This window comes from Anoplopoma fimbria, chromosome 20 (assembly GCF_027596085.1).
Source record: "Anoplopoma fimbria isolate UVic2021 breed Golden Eagle Sablefish chromosome 20, Afim_UVic_2022, whole genome shotgun sequence".
Lineage (NCBI taxonomy): Eukaryota > Metazoa > Chordata > Actinopteri > Perciformes > Anoplopomatidae > Anoplopoma > Anoplopoma fimbria.
Genome location: NC_072468.1, coordinates 8,402,458 through 8,417,967, shown reverse-complemented (window position 1 = coordinate 8,417,967; position 15,510 = coordinate 8,402,458). Strand labels below are relative to the sequence as shown.

Sequence of the window (15,510 nt, the reverse complement as noted above, 5' to 3'; positions counted from 1 at the left end):
ATACTATGTATGAAAAATAACCAATGTTGATTTTTATAATATTTCATCTTGTTCACATCTCATTTCATAGTTAGTCATTTAGAATGGCTCCAGAGAGCATCAAACGGGCCAGCGTGACTCTAACTGGACCCGGTCCACCTTCTACATAGAACTGCTTTATGTACAGGGTGGCCTACGACTCTTAATGGTATTTAGGTCAGAATTGGGCTATCAGGACAATACTGGGACAAAGCTGGATCAAGCCTGTGTGATCAGACCGACTCTCAGATGGAGCTAACAGTCCGGATTGTTTACTCAAATATTAACATTTATCAGCCTGACCTTTGTGGCCAGACAACATGTTTATTGCTCTCAGTGGTGGCTACTCACAGTGGATGAACTGTAGCTGTAATCCATACAGTCATTCTCGGTCTTTGGCGTGTGAGATACTTTGATAATGCTTATATGAATGCCAAGTCAAAACATTTATGAAAATTATAGTATTCTTTTTATAATATTATGATTATATTATATTTATTTTCTCCACTACAATGGTGCACAACCACGTTGTCCCCAGATGATCTGTTTCTAAACATTGTTTTTCTTATTCAAGTCCCCGTAGCTTATTACATCACACTGAATGGGGACGCAGTTTGTTTTTAAGAACTTTGACTTCGTTGAGATGGAGCAGAAAACAGCTGTGCTTCCAACAAACATGATAGGTTGTCTCCAGATAAGATTTGTTGAACCTGGAAGTTGCCCTGGGCGTTTCCAAAATATTCTTTAAATGTTTTGTTGAAAGCAATTAACAACACCCTGTCAAGTAAGTACATAGACATCAAGATTCTCTGTGGGGTAGAGAAGAGCCCAGTACTGTCCCCCAACAGAAAGAAATGTTGGGTTTCTGTTCATACAGAGCAGGAGCACCATTTCTTGGGAATAAATTTAAGCCTTGATGTGAAGAAAGATTAGATAGTCGTTTAATCCTTGGTTTTCCTCTGACACTTGTCACCTTTCCCGCATCTCATCTGATCTTCAGTGGCACAATTTCTAGTTGTTCAACATGTAATCATTCTAGATCATGGTTGGTACAGGTTTTATTTATTATGCTTTAAGTGGTCCTGGTTTTACTCGATTCTTAAAACAACATACTTGTGAAGCTTATTTTTTTTTTTTGCCTGCATTGTCGATGGTGATCTTGCAGGGTAATTAAAAAAAGCTATTTAATGATACACCTGGGCTAACAAATACAAATCATCAAATTCCTAAGGGTCAGCTTTAACTGTGATTGAATAGAATCAATACAAATCCGTTGAAATACTCGTTCTGCTACTTTTTCGGAACATTCAGCAGCTTTTCTCTTTGTGTGCCGACATTATGTGGCAAAGTGATACAGGGAGATATGAGTTGGATTAGCTTGAAGACATTCTTCACTTATCTTTACTTGTCGGAACACTGACCTTCAAAAATTAATCTGTATTGATTGTACTTATTTCGCCCAGTCGCCCTGCATTAACTTTCTACATTTACTTTCAGTAGTGTGGTTGTATTAGCATGTCTGCGCTTCACAAAAGTAATCAGACCGCTGAATACATCTTGATGTTCTGCCAGAATAACGTCTTTCACACGTTTGCACAAAGTGAAAAGAAATCTATAAAAAGGAAACAAATACAAAAAGAGAATCTGTAATGAACCACGTGGCTGACCTTGATGCCAGGGCAGTGGGCGAAGAAGGCCTCGGGGCTCTGAGAGTGGTAAAGTGATCCGTGGCCGACACACCCCCACGGAGCTCGGATGGTGAGGTTGCCGCAGTCGAACAAGTTGCCAGAGCGGTAGCGGTACTTGGCTGCTTCATTGACTATCTGGAAAGACATCAATGTAATTCAGGTTAACACAACCACAAATTATTAGCTGACACAAGGAGAAGAAACTTCACTGATCCTTATCAGACACCTGGGTTGTAAACATTATGAAGTCCTTTCAAGTGTATGCTAGTTTAATCAATTGTAGATCTATTTGGCGAAAAAGCATTCTCAAAGATCTATTTATTTTGTTTTTATGAATAAAGACCACACCTGTGGATACTTCATGTGCCGAGCCAGTCTCTCTGCTTTTCCCCTCAAAAGCTTTTACAAACCTTATTTTATTTTAACAAGCAAAATAACCTCAAGTGTCTGGTTTTTACCGACTTCTACAGTTTCTGACACTGGGCTTCCTCCAAAAAGGTGTCCCAAGTTTTCCACCCTGAAACTCAGGTGGGCTGTTAATTCAATTTTTATGTCCCTCATAGGGCGAGTTTGGACTGCACCATTTTTAAGCGAGAACACAGAACGAGAGAGAGGGAGCCCACTCAAGACCCAGCACAAGATTTGATCTGCGGCTGCTCTACATCGCATCAGGAGTCTTAGAAACTGTAACCATTATCACATATTCTGCTTTTATGTTGCATTGACATAGCAGGGGCTCACATTCATCTTGTGGAGAGGTAAGGATACACAGTGACAGTAGTATCAGGATGTATGCTATGCCTGGCAAAACAGCACTGCTGCCCAATGTCCTGCTCAGCCTGTTAAAGCCACATTAATCTTCTTCAGGAAAGACATGGGAAAGGGCACCTTTTGTTACCAGATGTACAGAGTAAGATTGTAGACCATGAAATGATAGACAATTTGAGGTCTGTTTATCAAACACCTGAATGCAACAGGGAATGTGCTTTACAAATGAGACAGAAGACGAGTAAGTGGCTGCCGGATAAGCATTTTTTTCCCCTTCTTTTTTTTAGCGTTTCTGTAGAAACTGAATGTTGTGCCCTTTGCAAGCCTCTTCCCTCCAATGCAAAAATAAAACTGCATATGCATAAGGGTTTATCACATTTATAAGAATAGTCTGGTGGATGCAAACCAAATATATATTTTACATAACCATATTCTCTACCGATTCATCATTCTGATGGCTTGGACCATGATGTTCAGGTTCAGTGATAACACTGTTTGTTTGTGTGCTCTCAACAGTCCAGTGCCTTATAAAAGTGTAAAAGAGTGTTCTTGTACACCAGGCAGCGGAGAGATTTCAAACTTTAGTTCACACATTAATTAAACCTTTTGATAGGAGACATCTGCCAAGGTACTTTTCCGTTGACATTTTTAGCCTTTAAAAAGCTGTTTTTACTCTCACTCAATGATTTGACAAGCCATGCAGCGTTATTTTATAGGAATAGTTAGGCTACTCAGATATGCCATCATTTAGCGTCTGAGAAAACTATATCTAAAAAACCATGTAGAAGAGCTATTCTAAGCCTTAGTACTGACATAAAATGTGTTCAAAGTGTTTTTTTCCCCACTTGTTTTTCATCTCTCCTACTTCCATTAGTGATAAATATCTTTTGGTTTTGCCAATGCAGTTCTCATCGTGCTTTGGGGGATGCAAACAGGACGCACATGCTCCTTTGAGAATTTTTTTACGATACAGCAGAAAAGGTTGGAATGTGTTGATTTTGAGGTATAATCTGAGGTTTTTAGGGGCTCCTTTATATTGATAACTGTATGGTGTCAGTGTGTCCTGGTTTTCCAAGTACAAGTTATGAGTTCTGAGAAGACATTTTGATGGACAGGGCAGGCTTTAGGAGTTACGTCAGCGTACTTTCCACCATTCTTACACGTCCCTTTAACAAAACGACATGCAACGTGTTTCTGCAAAGAGAGAGGTTCTTCCTGGATCACGTCAACATTAAAACAATCATAAGATGCCTATGAATTACATTTAAAATTTCAAGTGTTACTTTGTGTGAAAATATCTACTTGTCTCTACAACATCAATAGGTCTTGTGTTGAACTAGTCTGCGATAGCGTGTCACTGACCTCACCTGTAGAGCTGCAACGATTGATCGATTTACAAATAAGGCGATGGACAGAGGGGGGTTAGGGTTAGAGTCAAGTTTAACTACTTTATTGTTAATTAATTGTTTCAGTCACTTTCAGGCAAAAGGACAATTTTTTGTGGTTGGGGCTTCCAAAATGTGAAAGAACGTATCTTAGGAATTTTCTGTGCTGTCGTGTAAAGTGAAGATCATTTTTGACTGACATTTGAAGGATTTTTTTCTTAGACCCTTGGGCTCTATGAAATTATAACGGCACATTTCACAGTTCTATAACATTTAATGGACAAAGCGACTGACCAAGAAAATAAATCGGCAGATTGATCGTTAGTTGCCGCCCGATTTACCTGGTCAAAAGCAGGATAGATGTAGTCGGCAAACTGGATCTCGGCGATGGCTGTGGCACCAGCAACAGCCGCACCAATACCAAATCCCACAATCCCCTGCTCACAAAGGGGAGTGTTGAAGACTCTGTCCTTACCTGGGGTAGACAGTGGTGGAGAAGAGGAGAACATTTTTAAGTAATTGAAGTACTGGCAGTGGAAGGCAACCTGTGGCTCCTAGGTGAGGGAGGAAAATTTCACACAGAGGTTTAAAGTTTAAGATGTGGCAGCTACTGTACAGGCTTGGATGACCAAACGGCCCATTGTATGTCATTATTTGATGAGAACACTGACCACAACTGTAGAGTTTTTTCTTAAAACACACCGCACACTTAATAAAATTGCAAAGAACACTCTCTTAAAATGCCATGCAGGCCTAAAATAAATGAAGTGACAAGTGATGACTCCTCCTCAGCTGTAGCTCACCAAGCCTGTGATGCACACACAACATCCACAGAAAATTAAATTAAAAAAAATTCCATCCTCCACCCTATAATCTGAAAAAGAGCCGCAAGAGTGGGACTCTAAATTTGGGTTGAGTGTTATTTTTTGCTCTCATCTCATTTGCTAATCCGGTCTTTTTCTGTTTTGCTGGGAAGATTTGGTCTTCTCAGCAGTGAAACTCTGCCCTTACGTGTCCTGCGCTGACCCCGTTCTCACAAAAGTTTCATTAGCACCCAAAACCCTTTGAGGAATGAACAATTAAGCGATCAAAATGCTGTGCTTTGCCTCCAATATAGCAGTGAGTAATACATAAATTAATGATGAGAAAAACACAACCAGGAGATGTAACAATATCACAATGTGTGACTATCACACGCATTGTTGGGATGACACTTGCGCCTCAGTTGTTTACACAAGGTTAAAATGAATATTTTTATAGTCAAAATGTTTGGATAACTTTTATAGCAATTGCTGTCTGCCAACGCTGCTCTCAGTAAAAAGGGCTACAAACATCAGAGCTAGTCAGAGCGAAGGGTCAATGTGTGCTTTTGTTTTCAGGGAAATCAGTCCTCAGAGGTAGCCGGTAGTCAGCGTCGGCAGAGCTGGATCACCAAGGTGAATGCATCCGCCTCGTAAAAAGCCATTCTTATAGTGTCCCCCCTGCATTAACCTCTTTTATGTATAATGGATGTGAATGGCAAAGGTGTGCACCATCCCTTTCAGTAGTGAGAGGGATAAAAACAGATTTGCGCTCGTCACTGTTCACAAGGATGAGATGGAAAATAATGATCCCTCTCCAAAAAGGTCAACACTTCTGACGTCAATGAAAAGGAAAGGCAAAACAGGCTACTGTCGGGTGGATTTGACACAAAAAATGAAAATGAACCCAGCACAAGAAAAGGCAATCTAATAAAATCTAGGAAATACTACTTTTATACCACGATAAACAAGGAAAGAATAATTAAGTAACCTCATTTCAGAGTAAACCAGTTTAAGAGGTCTAAAAATTCTGAATTTAGCTAAAGACACACTGGGTTGCAAATTAGTTGTATTACTGAATACAAACATAATTTGGGTCTCAGTGTTATAGATTTTTCAATAAATCAATAGAAAATTGGTTAAAACCACTTTTGGTTATATATATATATTTCTTAGCTCCAGCACAGGTGCACCCAAGGAGGGCAGACCTTTAAAAGTGGACCTAATATTCTCCTTAAGGTGACAAGCCGCTCCTCTAAGTTTTAATCAGCTCGTTAATATTTATTTTAACGGTTTCTGATAGCAATGGTTCCTTATTAATATCCCTAATGCAACAAACTATGATTTGTTTTGTCTCAGGATAACTCAATGTTGAATGTTAAAATGTCAGCACCAGCATCATTTTGTAAATTGAATATGTTAAAGTCAGAAAATAAAACATGCTTTCAAAGTCATTGTTAGAACTGTAATGCTATTATTAAGTACTCATATTATAAAGGACTCAAATGTAAATACTTGTATTTGGTCTGTCGGTGAATCCCCATACAGAATCAAACTGGAACTGACAGTTTCATTTGAAGGGAAAATCCTCACCGACTAATACTAGGAAGACACACAAACTACTAGTGTAATGAACTGCAGATGCAGCGCTCTCTGTGGGTTCCAACTTCAAAGCAAGTGGCAGAAGCAGATAAATCCCAATACGTGTTTTTCACAGAAGGCATTTTAACATGTTATAGGGGAAAAGCAGAGGTGTAAATACTCAAATGAGTATTGGCTGAATTCCAGATAGCTGCTTTGGTTTCAGGGTCCTGGTATCGTGCATGCTGGCTCACTGTCACGGCTTACTCAGAGACTTGAATAGAACGGAGCCATTGTCAAATCTATTAGTAGCGCCTGGGCTTTTCCTACTACGACAAGTCACAATGTCAGCTGTGAATAAGGCCTATCAATGAAATCATGCATCTTTTCAGCACGTCTGCACTGCCATTTCTTGCTACTAGTCAGCTGGCACAGATGCCAATTCTGATACGTCTGTAATAAGCCAATATGTACCACCACTGCAACCTGCTGAAAACAATGAATCCATGGAGAACAGAGCAGCATCACTCACTGCTGTATGTAATTCAAAGCTGATTTACCCTTTAAAGACTCAATCATATCACATGAGGCATATTAAAAAGGAATACTTGAGATTATGCAAACGGGTTTGATGGGCCTGATACACTATTTAAGCGATGTATCAAGCAACATTAGAGCTCCAGTATTTTCCAAAAAACAAACTCTTTCTCAGCTCACTGTATGTAGTTTTCAGGTTCCCCTGCTACAAAAGACAAATAAGTGCAAACGGATCCTTCTGGTCCTCTAGGTGAACAGTAAACAGTAATATGACCTTGCAAGAGAGGAAGCAGCAGGATTCCTCACAGTCCTCTGCTGCCACCTAGAGGCAAACTAATTTAATGCAGGCAGAAGAGGGGAAGGAAACATCTTACCGTATTTGTCTCTCAGACCCACTGTGCATCGGAACACTCCACCGAAGGCAACGTCTTCTCCAAAGATGACTGCAAGTAAACACATAAAACCGTCAGTCACGACATGGCAAGTTATTTTCTCCAGAATGTAAGGACAGAATAAGGAGGTAAAAAAAGTCTATATACTACATGAGATTGGGTAATTGCGTAAAATGAGCGTGTGCTCGTGAAAATGTAAATTAGCATAACGAACACCCCAATTATACCATATAAGTCTAAGAATCATGCCCCATATGTCTGGAAGTGTTCATTCATGAAAATTGCACCAAATAATAATAATAAGAACTTTACAAGTTTGGAGATACGAGTCGTGCTTTCGAAGAGCCATAAAAGAAAATCTGTACTTTTTCACAGCTGCTGCTAATGCTGGGTCATCTGAAGGACGTACTGCCACTAAAATAAAGAGGAAACGGTTTGATCTGAATAATTCTGTACCAAGGCTATTCAATGGGAGGGGGTCAAGGGGAAGCTTCCATCTCAGATATGAACGAAAAAACACCTGCCATCATAGGTGATGTTCCCCTGTGTATCCACATGCAGAAACCTGCATATGAAGAACCATCCATCTGTGTCTGCCAATATCAGGATGCTGTCTAAAGACAGGCGCTCTTATCAAGGGCCTGACGCACATTAAAAAGAAAAATGATTCTCTACACTTCTCACCGACCTGATTATATACAGAGACAAATTAACCTTCAGCTAGTGCAGAATTTAATTGTTTTACAGCTTGAGATGTTCATATGGATATCATTGTGTAATATAATAGCATCAATAGCCAATTTTGAATTATATTACAATTCGAACTGCAGAGTGAAACATGATAATGTCAACATTATATTGAAATGTCATTGCTTGGGATTTTATAATGCAAAACTGCTTCAAATTAATAAAATATATATAATATATCAGTGAAAAACATAGGCTTGGATAAGAGCAGACTATTGCACAACTATAAAAACAGATCTCGAACACATAAATGGTGTTCATATCCAAGAGAAAATAAAAAATACGAGACAATTTGTGAATTCCGTAACTTCTCCTACATCACATGTACCAGACACTTGAGAACGTATCTGTTCGTACGAGTGGTTCTTGCATGAGGCCCATTGTTTTAAGGAACACCAAGGACTCGCTACTATGAGAACGCAATGTAAGATTTGAACATTTCCTTAAAATATCAAATTTCATTGTAGGCTAGTCATTTAATAAATTCACCTATTTGTATAGGTCTTAAAAATCTGCAGAAATACCCTAAGACACAACACAAAGAACATTTCTATGTAGTGTTAATATACAAAAAAAATCATCCAAACTTAGAATCGGATAGAATCATACAGCAAAGTATGTTTCTTTCTTTGAATTATTATTATTTTTTTTGCTTTTTTTTTTTAAAGAATCGGGCTGTGATGATTTTAGATTTCTTTTCTTTTTTTTTTTAAAGAATCGGGCTGTGATGATTTTAGGGTGCTCGCGTCTAGTCTTACAAGTTTAAGAAAAAGAATAAAGCTGTAGTGCGTTCTTTCCAAAAGCTGCATGATGATATATGAGGTCAAAGGGTTGACCCTTTACAGATCTCCATATAAAAAAAGCTATTCAATTCCTACCTGCTGTTGGATCACTGGCGAGAGTGTTGTCCAATGCACTTGTAACCGACTGGAACAAGTTCATCTTCTCGGTGGGTCCTAAAAGGTTTTAAGAAATAAAATAAAATAAAAACACATTTTAAAAACAACAACCATTTATTATTTTGCCTTTCATAAAAAGTACACTGTTGAACACCACTGCAAGTGACCATACCAGTTATTGCAGGGGGGGAAAAACCCACAGTAAGGACATTTGGCAAACTGCCTTCAATCAAATAAACAATTCTTTGTTATAGAAAAGGAACATATGATACTCAGAGTTGTTTAACTGGATCCAGTTAAAATGATAGCAGCTGTTTGATTGCCAACATCCTGGTCGACTGGGGAAACAATGAGCTCAAGGGAATGTATTAGACTATGAGTACACAAATATGTAGATATATATTTAAACACACCACACTCTCGTTTGACAAGGTTACTACACCAGCCTGGTTAATAAACTTGTCTTCTACCAGGAAATGGACCATCATTGCAACAGAGGGCAGCATGTATCATGGTTACAAATAAGATAGCTTACTTTTAGTGAGTCCCCCTGCATTCAAAAAACGTGTTTTACTTATTGCTACTTAAATGTGTGTAAGCTCACTGTGCAGAATGACGTGTGCGAAGGTGTTTGACAGTTGAAGGACGTTTACACATTCATCTGGGGGGGGGGGGGGTTTCTCCGAGCTCACCTCATATTGAAATGCAACACCTGTATGTACGTGAGGGGTTTTTTGTGACATCACAGCCAATCCTGGTCTAATGTGAAACTCACGCAGGTGTGTTGAGGAAACCTAAAACCTAAAATGCACATTCACTTACTTTCCAGTGATGTAGGAGACATCTTGGAATAAGGAGAACAGCTGTAAGGTCGCCTGACAGGTGTCTCTCTCTCCCGGTTTGACAACTCAATCAACACTGCAAATACAACCCTTCCACGTCTACTAACCAGCAGCTGTTCTCACTGCTAGTAAATCACTTTCCTTCCTAACTGTTAAACTGTGGAAACACTTCCAGCGCTACACAATGATTTCCTGTTACTGAAGCTAACATTAGCCGGCTAACCGGCCACTCACCATACTGTGTCGGTACGGGGTCAGGCTGGAAGGTAAAGTGCGCTGCATGTCTCCGGTGTGTTTTTGTTCGGGAGCTGGAGCTCGGAGACAGTTTCAGCAGAGTGGCTGCAAAGGAGCTCTGAGTGCCGGTCCCAACACCAGAGAGGGAAAGCTTCGAGTTTGTACCTCGGATGAAGAACCGTGCAGCCGCCGCCATCGCTGTTGTTACAACTCACTAGGAAGGGCAAAGCGCGAAGATCGTCTATTAGAGCAGAGATATCATCACTCAATAGAGGTTATCCGTAATCCCGCCCACAGTTTGTTTTACACCTGACACAATTCCACTACTGCTGTCATTGTTATCTTTTTTTTTTTATATTATTATTTCTGCTAGTATTAGTGCTACTACTGCTATTACTACTCTTATTATATGTATGATTTCTGACATATGGATTGAATATATAGTTATTTAATTATGTTGTTTATTCTGTACACATGACATCTATTGCACGTCTGCCCGTATCTGGAGAAGGATCCCTCCTCTGTTTCTTTTGGTCCAAGGACAGAGGGTATGTTGTACGGAGAGGAAAGCTATACAAGAACTATACAAAAGTAAATGTAATTTAATATTTTTGAATTTAAGTTGTATGGGCTATTAAATTACATGCACATTTTCATTGATTGTGGTCCGAAATCCCTTTATCTTGCCGAAAGACCATCGAAAAGTTGAAAAAGAAGTTTAGGAAGAGAAGGAATGTCGGCACTCTGTGATACCCAGCAAAAGCGGCAGAGTGAGACCTCCTGTGTCTTTTTCTCCATGCCACCAGTCTCCACGCGCAGATTGTGATTGGTCGTAAAGGAGGGCGGTGTGCGTGGTAGAGATTTTGGATACGGCCAGAGCGCACAGCGATGGAAGTGACCACATCACGTCATAGGTGTGCTGTTCTGTGCTGCTAGGGCAGTGGTTCTCAACCTTTTTTCAGTGATGTACCCCCTGTGAAATACTTTTTTAGCCAAGTACCCCCTAACCAGCGCAAAGCATTTTTGGTTGAAAAAAAGATGTAATACACAGCGCTCTGCCATCAGTGTCTGATTTATTAAACTGTCAACACTGACGATTGCATTGTTGCATTAAATTCAGTTTATTAACTTACACTTATATTTTATTGAATATTTATTAAATAACAATTTTTAAAGGATATTTGAATGGATGATAATTTTAAATATATTTTTTTAAAATCTCACGTACCCCCTGGAGTGCCTTCACGTACCCCCATTTGAGAACCACTGTGCTAGGGTACCCTTAAGAGCAGACCTGGGCATTGTACGGATGATTCTGACCGGCCCGCGAAAGATTACATGATAATTAGAAAATAAAACATATTTTCTAATTATCTTATGGGTGGACTAAAACCGCATTGCTTTTATTTTGAAGCCCATTTATTCTCACAGTGCACGCAATCGTGCACGTCAACTGTGCACGTGAAATGCGTGTGATTGACAGCCTGTCTACCTTCCTTGTCACCCCTGAAAAATGCGAAAATGTCGGCTCATGCCAAAAAGAGGAAAGTGGATGCCGAAAGCAGAACTTTCAAACAAATATGGACTACTAATGTTTCTTTACTGAAGTCAAGGGTGAACCTGTGTGTTTGGTTTGTGGGGAGCATGTCGCCTGTTTAAAGAGGACAGTCTGAAACGGCATTACGAGACGAAACATGCCGAGAAATACAAAAACTTGACTGATGCCGAACGAGCGCGGACATCAACGGATTTACTAGCAAAGCTATATAACAAGTGAAATGGGACACTTGATCCTTTTCTTTTTTTCTGCACAGTAAAAAACAACAACTGAAGAACAGTAAAATGTGGAAATATAACAAGTGAAATGGGACACTTTGCACAGTTCTGAAAACATTAAATGTTTAATATAGGCATGTAAAGTCAAAAAGGCTACAAAACTGGGACACTTTTCTTTACACAGTTACACAGTTCAGTGACATGTCTTGTTTATTTTGGCTACAAAGATGATGTGATGTCTTTAGAAAGCTAAGAAAATCCTTGTTTCAATAGTATATGAAACTCAAAATGCCCTTTGTTATTAATGTGACTGAAAATGAGTCAAATGTTTCACATTTTGTTTATCATTTTGGAAATTCTATTTGAATAAATGATATTTTTGAAAGCTAACCTCACCTTTTAATTGCCAAATAATAACATACACTCTTACCAGCGGTCAAAACAATGCCATTTACTGCTTTTTATATAGAAATAAGAGTTCGGCATTTTGGCCCGGCCCTCCAAAATATTTTCAGTTGCTCATTTGGCCCCCTGGGAAAAATAATTGCCCACCCCTGCTTTAAAGACTTTATGGAACAACTCTAAACATTCTGTCACTCATTTTAAAGCTGTTGAAAAACATACAGAGCGACTTTTATTCTGAAGGACAACCCCAAAAGTGTTGTTTGTTTGTTTGTTTATGAGTTTGTGCTGACATGAGGAGGACTGATTTATATATTTAATATTATTTGACATACATGAAGTGAAACTATATTTATACCTGATATTATGTTAATATATTAAACTGTTTTATTACAATATAGCTGAGTAACATTTATATATTTATTATTATTTGGTGGCTGTTTTACTGAGAACCTCATGAGATAATACAAATTCTAAAAAAACTTTACAATACTTTTAATATTAGTATTATTTAAAACTATACTATTATTTCTACACTTGAATATCTTTGAATACAAATATGCAACATTTTAATTTAATTTAAAAATATATATATATATAAATATATATTATTGAATTTATAATTTACAAAATGTTATTTGTATGTTAATCTTTATTTTTGAAGTACTTATTATTACATTGGAAATATACAAAAAAAATACAAAAAATATATATATATTTTTAAATGTAACAAATACTTATGATGATGATACTATTAATAAAAATAGTAATAATAACAAAGGTTATAACAATAATCATAATGTGATGATGATAATAATAATAATAATAGTAATGATAATAATAGTTATAAAATAATAATAAGCATCATCATTATGTTCCATATTTTCGTATTCATCAGAGGCTACCATAATAATAATTATTCGTATTTATATCAATATTCAGTTTAATATAAACATAAAATGTAAATAAAAACTAGACAGAAAAGTCCCGCCATTTGAAGCTGGTGGAGAGAGGACTGGTTGAAGTCAGACTTTGACCTTTGACCTCTGGTGCTCCGGGTCAGGACAGCTCATTGGTCAGGACCACGGCCGGCCAATCACAGCGCTGGAACGCTGCAGGGCTTAACAGCAACTGGTGTAAACTCATCATCAAGCTGCATCGGGTTCTGGTTCCGACCGCAGCGGAGGGCAGAGCGGCGGCCACGAGCTCACCAGTGGGGCACCTTCATGCAAAAGCATGCATACATGCACGCTAACATGCACTAAAAGAAAGGTGAAGAAATGGAGGAGCAGCTCTGATGAGAACACACAGCTCATGCTCTGCTCAGGTAAACTTCACTCCTCTAGGCCTCAAACCCCGCTGCCCCCCCCAGTGCCTACTGTAAATCAATCAATAACCAGAGAGACCGTTCACTTTACATTATTACAACGTTTATTAAGGGTTTATGCTCACTGCCGCTGGATATCCCTCCGCTGTGTGATAAATAGATCCACAGATAGGCGGAACGATCCATAAACAATCCACCAACTCACATAAAGGACATTAAAGTGTTCTTAAATATATACAGTAGTTGTGACTCGTGTTTCATGCACTACTTTGTGTTTTCCTTCATGTTCTGCAGTCAGACCCATGGACCGTACAATTCTAAATTGTGTGTTTTCTTTAATTGAATATGGTTTGGCAATTTCCCTGCATTATTTAACAGCACTTGTGGTAAATACATTATTGTTAACAGTAGAACAATGCACATGAAGGACACGTACATATAAATAAGTAGTTGTGACTCGTGTTTAATGCACTACTTTGTGTGTTTTCCTTCATGTTCTGCAGTCAGACCACAGCGGCCCTCACTCCATAGACCGCTCATAGAGCGACGCCTGCTGGTGAGTCTGTGAAACTGCACCAACATTATTTGAATGAAAACAGGAAGTAGGAAGCAGGAAGAAAACACTATAATGTGAATATAGAAAAGTGAGTTTATTCACTAGAATAACAACAGTCCAGGTTGTTTAACACACACGTCTCCACTCTAGAATGAGTGTGAAGGAGGAGGACTAGACGTCCCTCTGGTCCTCTTCAGTCCTGATGATGTGGAATGAAGCTGGTTGGGTTTTGACCTTAAAGAGGTTCAGGGTTCTTTATTTAAAGTGTTGAATAGTTGAGATGCAGCAGAACAACATGGTGCACACATGAAGCTGCAGCTGTAGACTCTGTGTTGGTTGGTCTCCTCTCACACAGCTTCTGTCCTCAGGCTGCTTTCTGCTTGTGGATCCTCAAACCGTCCTCCGTCCGTCTGCTCCGTCCGTCTGCTTCGTGTGTTCCAGCAGCAGAAACCTTCAGCAGCTTCACGAGTCCTTCGCTGCATTCAGGAAGCCGAGAACGTCGTCTGCTGCCGAGAGCGTCCGGGTGAAAGAGCAGGTCACGTGTTGCAGCCTGAGAGTCTCTGTGTGTCCTCCCCCCCTCCCCCGTCTCTCTCTCTCTCTCTGTGTCTCTGTGTGTCCTCCCCCCTCCCCAGTCTCTCTCTCTGTGTGTCCTCCCCCCTCTCTCTCTCTCTCTGTGTCTCTGTGTGTCCCCCCCTCCCCAGTCCCTCTCTCTCTCTCTCTGTGTGTCCTCCCCCCTCCCCCGTCTCTCTCTCTCTCTCTCTCTGTGTCTCTGTGTGTCCTCAGAGTGGAATGCAGGCGGAGCCGTGAGTAGATCCTTTTGTTCTCGCGTCTGCAGCTCACCAATCCTGGCCGACTGACGTCAAGGTTTTGCTGAATGGAGTTCCCAGCAGCCTTGTGGGTTCCTGGGCAGAGCAGACGGGACCTGAAGTGGGTCAGAATGGGTCAGACCAGGTTCTGGAGCCAGAGAAGGTTCAGGGTTCACAGCACAGCAGCCAGACCTCCTAGTACTTGTGTTTTCTGCCCAGATAGATGGATTTTAACCCTGTTTTCGGCTCCCTCACATGCCCCACATACTGTACTACCATCATGAAGGCTTGGCCCGGGTCAGACCCCATAAATACCCCCCAGGAACATTGGTTATTTGTGTAATTTCGATTGCACATATACTAAAATTGGAACGATACAGAGAAGATTAGCATGGCCCCTGCGCAAGGATGACACGCAAATTCGTGAAGCGTTCCGTATTTTTATGATTTCAAGGATTATTTATGATTATGTTTATGATTCTTCATGATTTTATGATTCTTCACATTTAGGGTGAAACAGCGCCGCCGCGGCCGCCGTCGGTACTGCAGCAGCAGAGCGGAGCCTCCTTCACTCTGATTCAGGATCGGATTTAAACTCTTCATCGCCTCTTTTTCTCCCCTTTTCTTGGTAAAAGTTGTCTAGAAACACGTCTGTTGTCTTCATTTGTCTCGAGGAGACTTTCCGTCCATCAAATGTGACGTTAACGGTCATTAAAGTCCGGAGGACGGTCCGCTGTAACGTCTCTGATTCT

The 15,510-nt window shown here is 39.8% G+C and overlaps 1 protein-coding gene and 1 non-coding gene across 3 annotated transcripts in view; one reads left to right on the top strand and one right to left on the bottom strand.

Annotated features, from left to right (window-relative positions):
• The window catches only part of bckdhb (branched chain keto acid dehydrogenase E1 subunit beta), a 48,198-nt gene extending 38,079 nt beyond the window's left edge, over positions 1–10,119 (bottom strand). For both annotated transcript variants that reach the window (XM_054621846.1, XM_054621847.1), the window contains exons 1-5: positions 9,892–10,119; positions 8,795–8,872; positions 7,152–7,220; positions 4,201–4,334; positions 1,686–1,841 (exon numbers count right to left, since the gene is read on the bottom strand). In XM_054621846.1, the coding sequence (XP_054477821.1) occupies positions 1,686–1,841; positions 4,201–4,334; positions 7,152–7,220; positions 8,795–8,872; positions 9,892–10,087 (633 nt within the window). In that variant the 5' untranslated portion in view covers positions 10,088–10,119. The remainder of the gene's footprint in view (positions 1–1,685; positions 1,842–4,200; positions 4,335–7,151; positions 7,221–8,794; positions 8,873–9,891) is intronic.
• Positions 10,120–15,095: 4,976 nt separating this feature from the next.
• Positions 15,096–15,201, top strand: LOC129110348 (U6 spliceosomal RNA). Its single transcript, XR_008532213.1, has one exon. It is a non-coding gene; the product is annotated as a U6 spliceosomal RNA (small nuclear RNA).
• Positions 15,202–15,510: the final 309 nt, after the last annotated feature.